The sequence below is a fragment of the Enhydra lutris genome, unplaced genomic scaffold, assembly GCF_002288905.1.
Source record: "Enhydra lutris kenyoni isolate GAN:26980312 unplaced genomic scaffold, ASM228890v2 scaffoldscaffold2, whole genome shotgun sequence".
Taxonomy (NCBI): domain Eukaryota; kingdom Metazoa; phylum Chordata; class Mammalia; order Carnivora; family Mustelidae; genus Enhydra; species Enhydra lutris.
The window spans coordinates 45,629,919-45,649,377 of NW_019154086.1; the positions used below are offsets into that span (position 1 = coordinate 45,629,919).

General features: G+C 37.3%; 1 protein-coding gene across 2 annotated transcripts in view; it reads left to right on the plus strand.

Annotated features, from left to right (window-relative positions):
• The first annotated feature begins 8,341 nt into the window (after nucleotides 1-8,341).
• Nucleotides 8,342-19,459, plus strand: part of LOC111147364 (ATR serine/threonine kinase) — a 96,446-nt gene continuing 85,328 nt past the window's right edge. For both annotated transcript variants that reach the window (XM_022503368.1, XM_022503376.1), the window contains exons 1-3: nucleotides 8,342-8,400; nucleotides 16,978-17,069; nucleotides 18,190-18,339. In XM_022503368.1, coding sequence (XP_022359076.1) covers nucleotides 8,342-8,400; nucleotides 16,978-17,069; nucleotides 18,190-18,339 — 301 coding nt within the window. The remainder of the gene's footprint in view (nucleotides 8,401-16,977; nucleotides 17,070-18,189; nucleotides 18,340-19,459) is intronic.

Below are 19,459 nucleotides of genomic sequence, written 5' to 3' on the forward strand. Positions count from 1 at the left end.
ATATATATATATATATATTTATATATAAATAAATATAGATGCAAAACTTCTCAATAAAATACTACTAAACCAAATTCAGCTCCACATTAAATAAATCATTCACAATGATCATGAGGGATTTATGCTTGGGATGCAAGGATGGTTCAATATACACATATCAATCAATGAGCTACATCATATTAATAAAGACTGAAAGAAAAGAATCATATGATCACATTAATTCATGCAGAAAAAGCATTTGACAAAATTCAATATCCATTCATGATAACAACTCTTAACAAAGTAGGCATAGAAAGAACATATCTCAATGTAGTAAAGCTTAATATATGACAAGACCACAGCTAACATACTCAATGGTGAGAGGATGAAAGCTTTTCCTTTCACAGTGGGAATAAGAGTAGGAACAAGTGCCTACTCTCACCACTCCTATTCAACATAGTACTGGAAGTCCTAGGTAAAGCAATGAGGCAAGAAAAAAAAAAAAACAAACAAACAGGTAACAGAATTGGAAAGGAAGAAGTCAAATTGTCTCTATTTGCAGATGATATGATATTATATGTAGAAAATCCGATTCAACCAAAAAACTAATCAGTGATTTCAGTAAAGTTGCTGGATAGCAAATTAACATACAAAAATCAGTAACATTTCTATACACTAAAAATAAAATTTCTGAGAAAGAAATAAAGAAATATATCCCATTTACAATAGCATCAAAACTGGTAAAATATTTAGGAATAAATTTAACTAATGAGGAAATGATCTTTATACTGAAAATTACAACATTGATTAAAGAGACTGAGAAGACATAAAGAAATGGAAAGGTATTCTGTGTTCATGGATTGGAAGAATTAATATTGTTAAATGTCAATACTACCAAAAGCCATCTGTATATTCAATGCAATCCCTATTAAGATTCTAGTGGCATTTTTTACAGAAGTATAGAAACAAACAAACACTCCTAAAACTTATATGGAACCACCAAAGACCCTGAATAACCAAAAAAATCATGAGAAATGAGAAAGAAGAGCAAATCAGGAGGTATCACTTCCTGATTTCAAGCTAATTTTTGAAAGGGAGCCAAGAATACTCAATGGCGAAAAGACAGTCTCTTCAATAACTGATGCTGGGATAATTGGATATTCACATGTAAAAGAATGAAACTGGACCCATATCTTACACCACTTATAAAAATTAACTTGAGGGACACCTGATTGGCTCAGTCAGCTAAACATCTGCCTTCAGCTCAGGTCATGATCCCAGGGTGCTGGGATAGAGCCTTGGATCAGGCTCCCTCCTAGAGAGGGAGCCTACTTTTCCCTCTCCCTCTGCCTGCTGCTCTGCCTACCTGTGCTCTCTCTCTATCTCTCTGTCAAATAAATAAATAGATTAAAAAAAAATTAACTTGAAATGTAATAAAGACTTAAATGTAAAACCTGAAACCATAAAACTCCTAGAAGAAAGGATCATAGTAATGATTTTTGGATATGACATCTAAAGTATAAGCAACAAAATAGAAAATAAACAAGTGGGACTAAATCAAACTAAAAAGCTTTTACACAGAAAAAAAAAAAACAACCATCAATAAAGTGAAAAGACAGTCAACAAATTGGGGAACATACTTGCAAGTCATATATCTGATAAGAGGTTGATATCCGCAATACAGAAAGAGTTCATACAACTCAATAACAAGAAAACAAACAACCCAAATAAAAATTGGGTAAAGGACTTGAATAAACATTTCTCCAAAGAAGACATATGAAAGGCCAAATGGTACCTGAAAAAATGCTCAACATCATTAATCATTAGGGAAATGCAAATTAAAAGCACAGTGAGACACTACTTCACTCCTGTTAGAATGGCTACTATCACACAGATGACAGATAACAAATACTGGCATGGATATGGAGAAAAGGGAAGCTCTGTGCACTGTTGGTGAGGTTGTAAATTGGTATAGATACTATGGAAAAGACTATAGAGGATCCTTAAAAAGTTAAAAATAGAGCTACATATGATCCAGCAATTCCACTTCTAGGACTACATTCTAAGGTAATGAAAACACTAACTTGAAAAGGTATCTGCAGTCCTATGTTCATAGCAGCATTATTTACAATAGACAAGATATGGAAACAGGTAACATAAGTATCCACTGGTGGATGAATGAATAAAGAAATTGTGATATATATGTGAATCCTACCATTTCTGACAACATGGATAAATCTTGAAGGTATTTAGTTAAGTGAAATAACCAGGACAGAGAAAGATAAATATCATATGATCTCACTTATATGTGGAATTTAAAACAAACAAAAAAGACCACCAAATTTACAGAAAAAGAGGTGAGATTTGTGGTTATCAGAGGTAGGAGGTAGTAGGAGGGGAGTGGAGCAATGTGGCCAAAAAGTACAAACTTCTAGTTACAAAATAAATAAGTACTAGAGATATAATGTACAACATGATGGCTACAGTTAATACTGCTGTATTGTGTATAAGAAAGTTAAGAGAGTAAATCCTAAGAGTTATCATTACAAGGAGAAATTTTTTTCTTTTATTCTTCTTTCTTTTCTTTTTATTGTCTCTATATAAGATGGATGTTAGCTGAACCTGTTTTGGTAATCATTTTATAATATATGTAAATGAAACCATCATGCTATATGCCTTAACCTTACACAGTAACATTTCATTTATTTCTCAATGAAACTAGGAGAAACAAAAATTATTAAAAATTATTTAAAATGCAAATTTTCGAGCACCATGTACCAAGGAGGTATATATTGAAGTCCATTCCAGTGTAAAAAGGAAATTGAAATTGTTTATATTTTTATCTCATTTCCTTAAGACTTCTATTTTAGGGATACCTGGATGTCTCAGTTGGTTAGGCATCTACTTTTGGCTCAGGTCATGATCCCAGAACCCTGGGATTAAGTCCCACATCAGGCTCCTTTCTCAGCAGGGAGCCTGCTTCACCCTCTGCCTGTTGCTCCCCCTGCTTGTGTGCGCTTTCTCTCTGACAAATAAATAAACAATCTTTCTTTAAAAAAAAAAAAAAAAGAAAAGATTTCTATTTTAGTGTATATTTAATGATGTGACTTATGCAGTAAAATCCTGACAAAATATGTAAGTGGAGTTAAAAACATAAAATCTGGTGCATTATCATGGAACTTGCCCAGCTGGCCCACCAGAATTTCGGTATCTGAGAATGGAGAAGCCAGTTTCCTCTTATTTGGGTTGTCGTGCCACCTGGTGGTCATTTTGTCCCCTAGTTTAATCATCAATGAGGATGATTCAGATGGCTGAATCCTCCAAGGCATTGGCTGGTGCCCCCTTATCAACCTGAATGAGACATTGGGCTTAGGAAATACCGAGGTCTCAAGGACACTAGGACCCACCTACCTCAGCCTCTCTGCTTCCTGCCTCACTCTCTCCCCCCACATTCCACTTCCCCTAATGATAAAAAGGCAGTGAGAAGAATACAGACCCCAATCAACAGTTGTATTTTGTCCAAATTTACATTATCAGGAATTTTATGTATACTACAACATAGTGCTAAATATATGTGGTTAATAAATATATACACATTAGGATGCATATATTTTAAAAATTTCAATGATACTGTTGAACAATTTTAAAAAGTTGGGAGAGTCCGGTGTAGAGAATAGACAAATTGGAAGGAAAAGCCTAAAGGAAGAGGTAAACTAGAATGCTATAGGAATAAATGTGATGGTCTGAAACTAGCATAGTGATAATAGGATTTGGAGGGAAGTAGATTGGTTTGATCACTTCAAGGCAGAATTGAATCCTTATCTTTAAGAGATAGAAACTGAAATATTGATAGATAAATTGACTTGATGTTGGAGATTTTCTTTAAAATAATCCAATTAGGGTAGGCCTCGGTGGCTCGGTTGGTTAAGCCACTGCCTTCGGCTTAGGTCATGATCCAGGGTCCTGGGATTGAGTCCCACATGGGGCTCCTTCAGCTCTGCAGGGAGCCTGCTTCTCCTTCTCCCTCTTCCTACTTCTCCCCCTGCTTGTGCTTTCTCCCTCTGTCAAATAAATAAAAATCTTCTAAAAAAAAAATAATCCAACTGGGACGCCTGGGTGGCTCAGTGGGTTAAGCCTCTGACTTCGGCTCAGGTCATGATCTCAGGGCCCTGGGATCAAGCCCCACATCGGGCTCTCTTCTCATCGGGGAGCCTGCTTCCCCCTCTCTCTCTGCCTGCCTCTTTGTCTACTTGTGATCTTTCTCTCTGTCAAATAAATAAATAAATAAGATCTTTAAAAAAAATAATCCAACTAAGAAGAGGGGTAATGGGAAGGGTGGTTATAGAGGAAACATAGACTGGCCATATGCAACAATTGTTGAAGTTGGGCGATAGACACAAGGTGGTTCCTTATTCTAGGCCCTCTGTTTTTATATATACCTGAAACTCTTCATAATAAAAAGTCAAACAAAAATAAAGTACCTGGGAAAAATTCAAGATAAAAAATTCAGTAACAAGTTAGACTTGTGAAACATATAGCTCAGAGAGAGATTTGGGCAGAAGCAAAGAATTTGGGAGTAATAAACAGGTGGAAAGTTTACTGAAGTCTCAAGAGTGAATGCAGGGCTCTGGAATTAAAAAAAGAGAGAGAGAAAAGAAAGAAAATTAAAATCCTATGGAATAACAGCAGTTAAGAGAATGGCAAAGGAAGTGTTGCTACCAAAAGAGTAACATAGGCCAAAGGAAGAAAATATCCTAAGATAGAGGCATTAATCTACACATTTAAGTGCTGCTGAGTGGTCACAAAAGAAAAGGGCCTATCAACATCTTTTTAATTTACCCATACATATGAAAGTTATTGATGACTTTGGTGAGCAGCACTTAAAAGGGGGCAGGTGGGACACCTGGGTGGCTCAGTCACTTAAGCTGCTGCCTTTGACTCAGATCATGATCCCAGAGTCCTGGGATCGAGTCCCACATCGGGCTCCTTGCTTGGCAGGGAGCCTGCTTCTTTCTCTGCCTCTGCCTGCTTGTGCTCTCTCTTTCTCTCTCTGATAAATAAATAAATGAATAAATAAATAAAATCTTTAAAAATTAAAAAAAAAATAAAAGGGGGCAGGTAGGGCTTATGTAGGTTTAAAACTTGAGTGGGAGGTGAGGAAGTACAATCAGCCTATATGAAAAACTGAAGAAGTTTGATGGGAGAGAGAAATATATGGGTACCTCAAGGGATGATGTCTGCTTGGAATGACAATTGCTCACTTATTCATTTGCTGCTTAAGTTTAATTTCTTGAAATAATCTGCTATCCTCCTTTTGTTCTGCACCCTCCTGCCAGATTTGAGTGTAGCTTTGACTGTCACTTCATACAAAATCTTCCAGTGCCTCCTTAGTTCTTACTGAGGTTTGTACAAGTAACTCAATTGGACTACTCTAAATGTTCCCTAACATCAGCTGAAGGGGGCCACCAGTCTCTCCCTCCATATGCTTTTGCTCTTACTGCTGCCTCTAATTAGAAAATATTCCTTTTCTCCAGTCTTTGATCCTGCTCTTCCTTCCATCCCATCTCAGATGTGGTGCTATGTTCTCCCTGAGCCCCTTCCTGCTCCACCTCCTCTCCACAGAGTATACTTGATCTCTTCCTATTCTATTTTTTCAGTGTATGTTTTTTATATCTCTCATAGCATTCATTGGATTGTGCTTTGCTTTTCATTTTCTGAATTCTGACAATGTCCTTCTACATCTACAGTTTGCAAGTTTGCAGCTACCTGAGACACTTTATCGTCCTCATCTTTGTGTCATAGATGTATCTAACGAAATATCTTGCACAAAAATAACTTTTTGTTTTGTGGTTTTTTTTAAAAGGTTTTATTTATCCATTTGACGGACAGAGATCACAAGCAGGCAGAGAAGCAGGCAGAGAAACTTTTTGAATTAAATTGGATTCCCAAAGCTCTATTGTTTCCAATGTTTCTAAGTATACTGCCTTTCAGAATTCTAATGCTATTCAGTTACTGCCTTCCATATAACATTGTAATTTTTATAAAATTACATTTTTATGTAATTTCTTCATATAATCTAAAAATAATACTTAACATTTGTTAATTTTTAGTGCATAAACACTTTCATATATGTAATCTAATCCAAACTTTAAAAAAGTATATTTAGGGGTGGTGTAGTCATTTGGGTGTGGGACTCTTGGATTTCACTCAGATCATGATCTCAGGGTTGTCAGATCAAGCCCAGCATGGACTCCACTCGGAGTCTGCTTGGGCTTCTCCCTCCACCTCTCTAAAATAAATAAAATAAATCTTTAAAAAATCTATTCTTTTAAACATTTTGGGATATCATATCCATACAGATACAGTCACCTAACGTTCACCCAGATGTAACAAATGTTACATTTGTCATGATTAATTCAGATCCTTTTAGAAGAAAACCCTCACAGATATGTTGAAACCTCATCATTTCATTCCCTTCTCTCTTTACCCGGGGTGGGGGGAGGGGTACAACTCTCTTGGAGTTGATATATATCCTTCCCAACTATGTTTTTATTATATATGTATGTATACATAACTCACAGCCTTATTTTGTGGCTTTAAAATGATATGTGATACAATTGTATTATGTATCCCTTTGCAATTTGCTCTTTTTACTCATCATTTTCAAGATTTATCTTTATTGGCATATATTGTATACTTATTTTAACTAAGAAATGGGTCCACTATATGACTCTATTACCTGTTATTTAACTTTTATCATAATCTCGTAAGGTAGATATTAATTCCATTTGATAGATGAAAAACTGAAGTGCAGAGAGGTTAAATAATTTTACTGAGGTCATATAATTTCTAGCAAATGGAATGAGAACTTGTGCAGGGTCTCCAACTCCTAATCCCATGTTCTTTTCGCTATAGCATTCAACTATGTAACAAATATTCAGTGAACACTACGCGCTAGGCACTGTTTTAGGTCCTGGGAATCTAAGAAGTGAAGAAATCAGATAAGATACTGCTCCCAGAAGCTTAAAGTCTAATTGGGGTACATAGTCAATAATAGAACGTGATAATTTGGTTCCAAGTGCTATGAAGAAAAATAAAGCAGAATGGAGAGGGAAAGAGAGTGTAAGTGCGATATTCTTTATGAGGCTCTCTGGTGACATTTCAGCAAACATATGAAAGAGAGGAGTGCTCAAGATCATGGCGGAAGGTAAAGCAAATGCAAAATCCCTAAGGCAGGAGCATATGTGGCTGCCATTCCATCACTCTGATTTATTTTTATTTTTTATTTTAAAGACTTTTATCTATCCACTTGAGAGAGACAGATAGCACTAGACCGGCTGAGGGAGAAGCAGACTCCTCGCAGACCAGGGAGCCCCATGCAGGAGAGGTCCTGGGATGGAGACCAGAGCAGAAGTCAGACGCTTAACCCATGGATCCACCTAGGCGCCTTTTGATATTTTTTAGATACCCTATCAGTTATTTTTCTCATGTACTCTGGAATAAATGCAAGCACACTGCATGGCTTTGCGCTAGTAAATACCTATTTTTGACATGTTAACAGTCTCTTATGATGGCCATTGTTCAAATAAACAAATTGGGTTGGCTTAGAAAATGTCTACAGCCCGAATCCATTTATTTACTTTAAAAATTAAATCGTGGGTGGTAGATGCCCATAATGGTGACATAAACACAGTACTGAGGTTGATTTGATGAGACACATATAAGAAGTTCAAACCCCTTTTTAAATATTAAAGGCTGGTTGGGAATATCTTCGAGAAAGCCTGACTTGAAGTGGGAAAGAACCCGCTGAAACAGGGAAGACAGGGTGTCTCTTATCTCTCAGAAAGGATGCCCAGAAAGTGACAGAAATCTGAGGGCTTTCCGCCATGGGGAGACCTAGTATCTAGTCAGTCATGCCCTTTACTCGTCGAAATGTCTCTGTTCTCACTTTGGTGATGAGAGGGAGGCAGGGCTGTGCCCGTTAGGCCTGTTTCTTCACCAGAACCTAGGCTCTCGCCTTTCTGGGACTCCCAGGGTGGGAGTAGCAAAGGGCGCCGGCTAGAAACCAAAATTCCCCGCGAATCACGCCGCCCCGAGTTCTGCCCTAAGCCGGATCCGCGGTCGGAAATCAGACCGGCGCGCGCGACATCTGCTGGCCCCACCCCTTTTCTGCCTCCCGGCCTCCCCCGGGTCCTACGAGGAAAAAGAGCAAAGACTAACAGAGCAGGATGAGCCACGGCTTCCGGGAGGAGTTTTGGGCCTGGCGAGGCACCGTCGGGCGCCGCGCTTTCGCACCAGAGGTAGCTGTGGAGACGCCGGGAGTCAGCGTAGGCACCGTTGATGAATGCCGCGCTTCCTCAGCATGGGCGACCACGGCTTGGAGCTGGCGTCTATGATCCCCGCTCTGAGGGAGTTGGGCAGGTAGGGCCAGGCCCGGCCGCTCCCGGTCCCGCGTCCTCCTCCGCCCGACCAAGCTGGCGTCTCACGTGCTCTTCCCCACACCCCCCAGCAGCGCGCTTGCCGGCTCGGAAACCCTCAAGCCCAGCTCTTGGGGATGTTTCGCGACTGGTTTCCGTACTTCTCTCTCAGAGAGGTGGTTTAAAATATGCGAGGTGTTGCCGCAGGCCTTTGGGAAGCCGGTCCAGGGACAGGTGTTCGCCGACCCTGCTTGACCTCAGCGGCGCCCTGGAGCTTGTCCCTAACCCGGGGCTTGTGCCCCGCAGCTGGAGAGAGCCGTCCCTTCCGATCACTTTCTACACTCATTTACTTCCGGAAACCTCTTTCTTTAGATGAGGGACTTGACCCGTGAACTTCCCCGATTTATATTCTTTGTGATCGCTCAGGGAGGACTTGGGTTTTTAGCTTTACGTTTTGACCTAAACTACCTCTTTAGAAGAAAAATCACTGGTTCTCATTTTGAGCGAGGAAGGCCAATTGCTAAAAAGGGCAGTTGGTTTCTTCAAAATGAAACCATAGGCCGTTCTGAAGATAGGACCCATTTCCTGTTGGTCGTCCGTTACCCAATCCGTTATTTTAGTCAGAAGTCCCAGGGATCTGCCACAACGTCCGCAAGACACAAGTGTGCGCAGAATGTTGCCAAAATTTAAAGATAACTTAGTATTGTTTTATTTGCAAAGGCCTGTTTTCTGTAAACCGAAGAGTAAGATCCCGTAAACCAGTACCCACCTGAAGAGAGGGGAGGGATGTGGATGGCTGCCATCCACCTTCGGCACACGAGCAACTTGCCCTCAACCAGGCCTAAAGAAGGCAGCGTGTTTGTTTTCCCTTTTTTGTTTTTTTGTTTTTTAAGTTGTAACCCATTGGGAACGAAAAAAAAGTGGGCTTGTACCACTACTGCAGTTGAACTATCAGTTGAATAATTGCTTCCCAATTTTTAAAGCTGCTTGAAAACTAAGCACACAAAGTCAGAATTGACATATAAAGTCCATGGGATATTTAATTCCTTTCTTTTTGCGGAGCAGTTGTGTTCATCCCCACTTGTTGGCCTTACAAGGATATTTAGTCTTCCTCAGTCACATAAATAAGAGGAAAAATGAAGGAAGCACACTTGTGTTAACCGAATCATTCTGTTTCTGTGTGTTTTTGTTTTTGTTTTTTTACTTTGCATGGCTGTTGCAAGCATACTTTGTGTTAACATTTTATAAAGGAACATGAATACAGGTGCTCATTTTAGGAAATTGATGTACAGATTTCATCTTTCAGGCTCAATGTGAAGCTCGATATTTTTTTTCCATCTCGTTTTAGTGTAGAATTAATATTTTTCTTACTTCTTTTTTCTTCCTTTATGAGACTTGCTAGTACAAGTAATAGTATCTTGGATTTATTTATAGTCTCTTACATCACCAGGGCTTAATGTTACCTTTCATTTCATTTAATTGTGGCTATTTTAAGGCAAAGAATAGAAAAAGTGACGCATGGAGAATTGTATAATAATAGTTTTAACTATCATGAGTTTCTTATTGCAACTGCTTCATTCAAGCCTATTCCATCTCACAGTATCTTCATGATGTAGAAAGGAGTGTATTTTATCACTATTCAGTAAGAAACTGAGTTACAGAAATTGAAGAACCAAAGTCAGAAGAGAGAGCATTATCAGAGCCGGGTTTCAGATTCAAGGAAGGCATCAAGGCCTTTTCATCCCCTATCTTTTTTTCCCATTAATTGACTGGCGATTTGATTTCTGAAAAAAAGTGAGATGTTAACTGTCTTAATGTGGGACTCTTATGTCTCTGATAAATTTTGCTTCTTGTTTTTTGCTATTAGCACTCTTTTCTCTGCATAGTCTTTCAGGGTGATCCCATCCATTCCTGCCTTCAGCTACCATCTATTTGATGATTGCAGATATGTTTCTCCAGACCACATCCATTTCCTATAGAATATTTATCAACTGTATACTGGCAGTTTTAGCTGGCTGTCCCATATGCCATTAAGACTCAACATAGCTTGGCACCTGGGTTGCTCATTTGGTTAAGTGTCTGACTCTTGATTTCGGTTCAGGTCAGGATCTCAGGGTCGTGAGATTGCGTTGGGCTCCCAACTCAGTGGGGAGTGTGTTTGAGATTCTTTCTCCCTCTCCTCTCCCCTCTTCCCCCAAAACTGAGCGCTCTCTGTCTCTCTCCCTTCAACAACAACAACAACAACAACAACAACAACAACAACAAAGGCTCAGCAGAGCCAATACAACTTTTCCACATATTCCACCCTCCCCAACTTTTTTTCCCTTCCCATTCACTGAGGTGTGGGTAGCTCAGTAAATGATACCATATTCACTCATTTTTCCAAACCAGAAGTGTAGGAATCATTCTTGACGTCCCATGTGCTTTTGCTACATCCTTTGTTCCTTTCTTCATCTTTACTCTCTTCCTAAATAACTTCATCTAAGTCCCATGGCTTTAAATATCATATATATGCTGGCAACTCCCAAATTTATATCTACCCAGAGATATTATTAGTTTGCTTACTGTTGAACATCTATACCTGAAATGAAAATTAACATCCAAAGCAGAACTCTTGATTTACTGTCTTTAAACTTGTTCCTTCCCCAGGTTATTGTAAATGTACCAACCAAAAGCCTAGGGGTTGTTCTTGATTCTTTTCCTTATCCCTTAATAATCTATCAGCAAGTCCTGACAACCCTGCCTTTAAAATATACTTCTCACCGTCTCCACTGCTATTCTTATAATTTCTTATCTAGGCTATTTTTTTTTAATAATTTTTTTTTTTAAGATTTTATTTATTTGACAGACAGAGATCACAAGTAGGTGGAGAGGCAGGCAGAGCTAGAGAGGAGGAAGCAAGTTTCCTGCTGAGCAGAGAGCCCGATGTGGGGCTCGATCCCAGGACCCTGGGACCATGACCTGAGCCGAAGGCAGAAGCTTTAACCCACTGAGTCACCCAGGCACCCCTCTTATCTAGACTATTATTGTAACCTCTCAGTTAACCTCTCTGTTTCCATTTTACCCACTTAAAATGGATTTCTCATTCAGCAACCAAAGTGATATTTTCTGGGTGGGGGGCAAAGTGATTTTAATAGCTTAAATTATGTTGTAGATTATTTGCATTACTCCTCTGTTTAAAACTTCTGTTAGTTTTCCAGCACACTTAGGATAAAATCCAAACTTCTCCCAAGGCCTCTAAGGTCCTGTATAATCTCTCCTCTGCCTTTCTCTAACCTCAAAGCCACATATTAGGATATGTGGACTCTGCTCCAGTGACATTGGCCTTATTTTTCATATGCGCCAAGGTCATTCCTGCCTTCAATCTTTTGCACCTTGTTCTTCTCTCTGAATAGACTGGTTCCATTCAGATGTCATTTCAGAGAGGCCTTCTCTGATCTTCCTGTTTAAAATTACTTTGTAGGGGTACCTGGGTGGCTCAGTCAGTTAAGTGGCTGCCTTCAGCTCATGTCGTGATCCTAGGGTCCTAGGATCAAGCCCCGCATTGGGCTCCCTGCTCAGCAGAGAGTCTGCTTCTCTCTTTCTCTCTGCCTGCTGCTCTGCCTACTTGTGCTCACACTCTCTCTCTGTCAAATAAATAAAGTCTTTATTTAAAAAAAAGCATAAAGAAAAAAATTAAATTACTTTGTAATCACAAGATACTTTCAGGTAATGAAAGTTGCTTTTAAAATATTAAATGAGACTGGGTATTTACCCTAAAGATATGAATGTAGGGATCGAAGAGGCATGTATACCCCAGTGTTTATAGCAGCAATGCCCACAATAGCCAAACCATGGAAAGAGCCTAGATGTCCATCAGCAAATGAATGGATAAAGAAGATGCGGTATATATATAATGGAATACTATGCAGCCATCAAAAACGAAATCTTGCATTTGTGATGACGTGGATGGAACTAGAGGGTATTATGCTAAGTGAAATAAGTCAGTCAGAGAAAGACAATTATCACATGATCACATGACAATTATCACAAATCTCTGATATGAGAAATTTGAGAGGTAGAGTGGGGGTTCATGGGAAGAAGAGAGGGAAAAATGAAATAAGATAGGACTGGGGAGGGAGACAAACCGTAAGAGACTCTTCATCTCAGAAAACAGGATTGCTGGGTGTGGGGGGGGATGGGAAGGATAGGGTGGCTGGGTGATGGACATGGGAGGGTATGTGCTGTGGTGAGTGCTGTGAATTATATAACACTGATGATTCACATCACATGTAACACATAATACATTACATGTTAATTAAAAAATAAAATAAATTTTAAGAAATAAAGAAAATATTAAATGGGGAATGGGAGGGAGATGAAAGTCTGGGAAGCATTAATATTAGCCACTAGAGGAGATTTGAATGGTGAGAAGAAGCCAGTCATGTGAAAATGGGAGAAGTGTCTGAGATTGAATGGGAAGTTTAAGGGTCTCTAGGTGGGAGTGAGCCTACGTTTTTTTTAAAGAATGGGAAGAAGGATAAAACCATAGGAAACACTGAAGGGACTGGTGTGAATCAATGGTGGAGGAGTAGCCATGGGCCAGGTCCTTTTTAGTACCTTATAGGACAGAACAAGGAGTTTATTCTGGCCCATTATTATCATTATTACTTATTATTTAAGTGCAGTGGGAAACCATTGGAATGTTTTAGACAGGGAAATAACAAGTGAATTCAAATTTTAATAACGTTTACCTTTCACTCACTTACTTTTAGAACTTTTCAATGTCTCATTGTCTTCAGTACAAAATCCAGACTCTTTGGTTCTTTGAGCTTTGACCTTCAGCTTCATTTCCAATTACTGCCTCCCTCTTCTTTAGCCATATAGAACTCCTTATAGTTTCTAGAGCAGCCTGTGTTCCTGTTCCCATGCCTTTGCGCATGCTGTTTCCTCTGCTTGGAATACTTCCTCCTTTCCCTTATTTTACTTGCCTAGCCCCTTAGGCAAAGTTTTGTATCACTTCCTTCAGGGAGCCTGGACCCATAGGCTCTGCTCAGGGCTGAGTGTCCTTCTTGTGCTATGTCTTGGCTCTATTGACACTTAACCATGCTGTGTTGAAATTACCTGTTTACTTTTTTAACTTTTAATCTACACATTTTTTTAGGTTTGATGCATGATATCTTGGTTAACCTGGTATTTGATGTTTGCCCCAGAAGAGATAATCAAGTATTTGCTAATGTATCCAACCTTCAGGAGATATTTAAATTTCCTCCTAAGTATACCCTCTTAGGTCAGTTCATCGTAGAGGTTGTATAAAAAGAAATGTTCACTCTCCCATGAGTGAGTATTCTAATAGTACATCTAATGAATGATAATCAACTCATCTTTTAAAAAAACTGATTAAAAATGGGGCACCTGACTGGCTCAGTTGATACATGTGTGACTTGATTTTGGGATTGTGAGTTCAAGCTCCATGTTGGACCGGGAGCCTACTTAAAAATTTTTTTTTTTATAAAAATGACACAAGTTGATAGTGTATCAAAAATTTTGATAAAAATGATATAAATTGTCTTTATAGAAAATTAAACTTTGTAGAAAACTTACTACCACCCACAGTCCTGATTCCTCTCTCAATACTCCCCATTTTACATTTCTAGATGATACTTGCTAAATTACACTTGGTTTGTAAAGACAAACTCTCTTGACTTTGTCTAAAACAATTGGTATTATCTTGTAATTTTAGACTTTTAAAATTTTTTGTTATATTTAAATCTGTAATGTCATATAATATGGTAGCCACTAGCCAAATGTAGCCACCTGTGGTTTGTCTAACTTAAGATGTTCTGTAAATGGGGGTGCCTGTGTGGCTCAGTGGATTAAAGCCTCTGCCTTCAGCTCAGGTTATGATCTCAGAGTCCTGGGATAGAGCCCCGCATCGGGCTCTTGGCTCAGCAGGGAGCCTGCTTCCTCCTCTCTCTCTGCCTGCCTCTCTGCCTACTTGTGATCTGTCAAATAAATAAATAGATAAATAAAATCTTAAAAAAAAAAAAGATGTTCTGTAAATGTAAGATACATACTGGATTTCAAAGAGTCAGTATAAAAAATATATATAGATAAAACTGTCTCTTTAATAATTTTAATATCAATTACATGTTCAAATTATATTTTAGATAATAATGTTACGAAAATTGCTGTTTCTTTCTATTCTTAATGTGGCTACTTAGAAAAATTTGAATTGCACATGTGACTTGCATTATTTCTATGGGCTAAGGCTGGTTTAAATAATAAGATAAATAGCACCAAGTTTGTTTCATTTTCATGTAAAACTACAACTACTTGGCCTTTGATTCTATATACCTAGGGTTTGTATTACTTGTCAGTATTTGTTAATTTCAGTAACTTAGTAGTTCCAGCTTGAGAGGATAAAAAAGTTCTGGAGATGGTGGTGATGGTATAGAATAATGTGAATATACTAAATACCATGGAACAGTATAATTAAAGTGGTTAAAATAAATTTTATGTTAAGTATATGTGACCATAATAAAAAATATATTCAAAGGACATTTTCACAAACAAATTTAATTTGATCCTGTCTAGAGCTCCCTCTTTGTAATTCTAACCTTGGTTTCTAGAACATACCTCTTATGGTTTCTTTTTGTTTTTCTGGCTCTTTTCCTTTCTCCTTCATGGCCCCTTTAACTTTAATGTCGGGTTTTCTCTTTGGCTTCCTTATTACTTCTTATATTGCACTAATTTTCAAGGCTTCCACTACCACAAACTATAGTAGTGTTAGATAATGTAATTTCCGTGAACGTCAGCCTCCTTACTTGTAAATTAGGGTTTAATATTGCTATTATACCACTTGTGAAATACACATTAATGTAGACAATGTGTTTAGCCTTGTTTGATAGGTATTGTTATATAATGATAATCTATATCTCTAGGCTAGATATTTCTTGAGGACTAGAGCTTTCAAAAAAAAATTTTTTTTCCCATAAACTCTACGCCCACTGTGGGGCTTGAATTTACCACCCGGAGATCATAGAGCCACTCACAGGCTTTGTGGACTGAGCCAGCCAGGCACCCCTTGAGGGACTAGAACTTTAATTCCAACAATCTTTTGTGCATCCCACTTAGTTGTTCCCTTGAGACCTTAAATTCAGTATTTCTAAAACTGGTTTTGTTTTTCTCCCCAGACCTGTGCTTCCTTCTGTGTTAACTGTTTCAGTGACTGGCCTCACAGTTCACCCTGGATAGAGGCCTAGGTTGATTTACCAGTCTCCTCCACTAACTTGTCTTTCACCTCTCCCAGTGGTAGTTTCTGGTATTTAGTGTGGCACATTATAGGTGCTAAATAAATGGTTGTTTGTATGAATGACTGTATAATTCTTCATCCAGTGTGGTAGAATACAGACTTACTACTATATTCTTACATTCAGTTCTGTACTAGTTTATACCAAATCATGGATCTTAAGTTCAATTCATTTGGGATTCTAAGATACAGTTGCTCTGCTTAATTATTATCTTCTCTTAATGTTTATTTTTTCTTGATTAATTCTAATACTTTATGTAATTATATGTAATTTCCCTAATACTTTATTGAATTTTAATTGTGGAAAATTTCAAACATCAAAAAGAAGGAAAATGATGTATCAGTTGCCCATTCAACCCAATAATTATTTATTCATGGCCCTCTTCCTCTGAACTCAGATTACTTTGAAGCAAACTTGAAACATCGTTTCATCTATAAATACCAATATTTATCTGTAAAGGATAAAGACTTTTTAAACATACCGTAATACCATTGTCATACCTAAGAATGATTTCTTAATAACATCAAATATCTAGCCTCTGTTTAAATTTTTCCAGTTGTCATATACAGTTTGCTAATAGTTTTATTTTTGTTTTTTTGTTTTTTTTTAGCTTGTTTTTTTTTTTTAAATTAGGATCCATTGTAGGATCATAGATTGTAATTGATTGATTTGGTCTTAAGTCTTTGTTAAAGGTTTCTCCTCTTTTTTTCCTTTAGAATTCATTTGTTGAAGAAACTATGTTTAGTAGATTTTCCAGGTCTACATCAATATGAATAAAATGCAAGCTACATGTATAATTAAAAATTTTATAGTAGCCACATGACAAAAAATAAAATAGGTGAAAGTAATTTTTAATGTATTTTATGTAACTCAGCATCTCTATTATTTCTGCATGTAGTTAATATAAAATTACTAATGAGATATATATTTTCTGTACCAAATATTAAAAATTCAGAGTATATCTTATACTTAAAGCACATCTCAATTTGGGCTAACCACATTTCAGGTGCTCTATAGCTACATAAATAATGGCTACTATATTGGGCAGGGCAGGTCTAGATTTTGCATATTGGGTGCCTCTGGTATCATTTAGCATTTTTTTTTCCCTTATAAATCAGTAACGTGTTTAGATTTTTCTTTAATTTTTAAACAGAAGGGTACAATGAATGTCAACATTAAAACTAAATACATTTGATAAATTCAAATTTAGAGAAATTTTTACAAATGAAATTGTAAGTCACTTTAAGGCTTAACAACTTTTTATCTTATTTAAATCTTATCTATTTTAGTGCCAGTCCAGAGGAATATAATACAGTTGTACAGAAGCCGAGACAAATTTTATGTCAGTTCATTGACCGAATACTTACAGATGTAAATGTTGGTAAGAAACAGTTATTTCTTATATAAATTTTATGAATTAAACTGTTTTCCTTTTCATATATACAACATTATGATAGCATTTTTCTCATGTAGTTTTAAATATAGAGTTAGTATTCATGATAGTTACTATTTTCAAGAAACTTATTTATAATATTAACTATTACATATGTGATTTAGGCGTTTAAAGTAATTCTGTTTACCTGCTTGTTGTCTAGATTTTCTGCTGCTTGCTATGGCATTCTTCTTTGATTTATTAATAGATGATAGATAAAAAATAGCCATTTCTAATGATGTGGACCCTGTTTTAGCTAGGTCTTACACTAGTGGTTGAGAAACAAATGCCATTTAAAAACTCTAATTAAGACTTGGTGACTCTGTGGGAGGTAGTAAGATCTTGTGAGTTGTTGGAGCAACTCCTGTTTGTGGGAGTCTAAGAGACAAATATTACCGACTTGGCAAGATAGTGTCACATTTGTCATATCTGTTAAAATTACATGGAAGGGGTAATGTAGAGTAGCATTTGGCTTGTAGTGTATAAACTTACTTCCAAATTCAGCACAGATATTATGACTTAAAATAGACAGTTAGCCTTTCTTTTTTCAATCTATGAAATTAAGAGTTGCTGAAAAATAACAAAGGACTACTGAATATTTGGAAGATGTGTTTTCATATAGTACTCTCCTTGTTTAGACCACTTGCCCTTCCCCTCCCTAACCAGAATCTCCTAACCAGAAGCAGTTCCTGGTTGAATCTCATCATCCAGGAAACACTTGTTTCCTCTATTGTGGATTGGTGCAGTTAACATACCATATTATAATTATTAGTTTGTCTGATTCCCTCACCTAATCAGGTGAAGTTTTTTTCCCCCACTCAGATTATAGTACATTGCCAGGCATCTTGTAGGCCTTTAATCTGTATTTGGTGAATTAGTGTATAATAGATGAATGTACATGATTATTAAACATTTAAAATTAAAAAGATAGGATTGTAGAGTTTAGTCCCATCAGTTTATCATGAATACTGTGCTGGACATAGTTCTGGTCACCAAAGTCTAGTTTTTTAACAAAAGGACTGCCATCTAATTTTCATGACTCTTTAAAATGAATCTTTTATTATTTTAGTTGCTCTAGAACTTGTAAAGAAAACTGACTCTCAGCCAACCTCTGTGATGTTGCTTGATTTCATCCAGCATATAATGAAGTCTTCCCCACTTATGTTTGTAAACGTGAATGGAAGCCAAGGCCAAAATGAGGCCAAAGGCAGTTGTATTGGTAAGTCCTGCTATTTATGCATGCATTTCCAATTGGTTTTATGAAATCTACCCTCTTTTGCTCTTCTGAAATATAACATACATTTTATGCACATTTTAGTCGTATTTGCTCTGAATTTAAGAGAGCAAAATGGTAATGTTTAGTTTTGTTTTATGCATCTTTATTTTCTTTTCTTATGAAGTAGGTACCCAGGATTGAATAGAAGTAATCAAATTTGTTTATTTGCCATTGAATACTTGAGCAGTTTTCTTTTTTCTGTTTTTGATAATCTCTTTTAGATCAGGCATTAGTAATTTTGTGGCCCACAGGCTGGCTGCCTTTTCTTTGTAAAAAAAAGTTTTATCAGAAAACCCATGCTTTTACTCATTGTATTTCCTTATTTTCTGTAACTACTAGAAAGGCAACGTTGAGTAGTTGACATGGAGGCCATAAGTATTTCACACCCAAAATATTTCCTATCTAGCCCTTTAAAAACAATTTTGCTAAATCCTAGATGTTGAAGCTTTTTTCTAGGCTTTACCCTTATTTTTCCCACTACTTTTATCCCTTTATTGGCCTCCTTGTAACGAGATGTGAAGCAAATATCTTTTTTTTTTTTTCTGTACAACGCATAGGGTATTTAAAATATTTTTACTTGAATTTCAGTATTCAGCTTTGATAGCATGTCCTCCAAAAAGTGTTTTCTGACTAGAACTCCTGACTGCCCGCCCTAGCAATGGCTTAGTTGCTCCTTCTTTAGGTTCTATTAGTACAGTGTTCTGCATTTCTTCTATCACAGCGGTTACTAAGCTGGATTATAAAACCTGTTTGCATTCTTTGCCACCTTTAAAATTTAATTTAATTTTTTTAAAGGATTTTTTTTTAAAGATTTTATTTATTTATTTGACAGAGATCGCAAGTAGGCAGAGAGGCAGGCAGAGAGAGAGAGGAGGAAGCAGGCTCCCTGCTGAGCAGAGAGCCCGATGCGGGGCTTGATCCCAGGACCCTGGGATCATGACCTGAGCCGAAGGCAGAGGCTTTAACCCACTGAGCCACCCAGGCGCCCCTTAATTTAATTTTTTTAAAGATTTTTTTATTTATTCATTTGAGAGAGAGTACTAGCAGATGCAGAGTCTTAGGG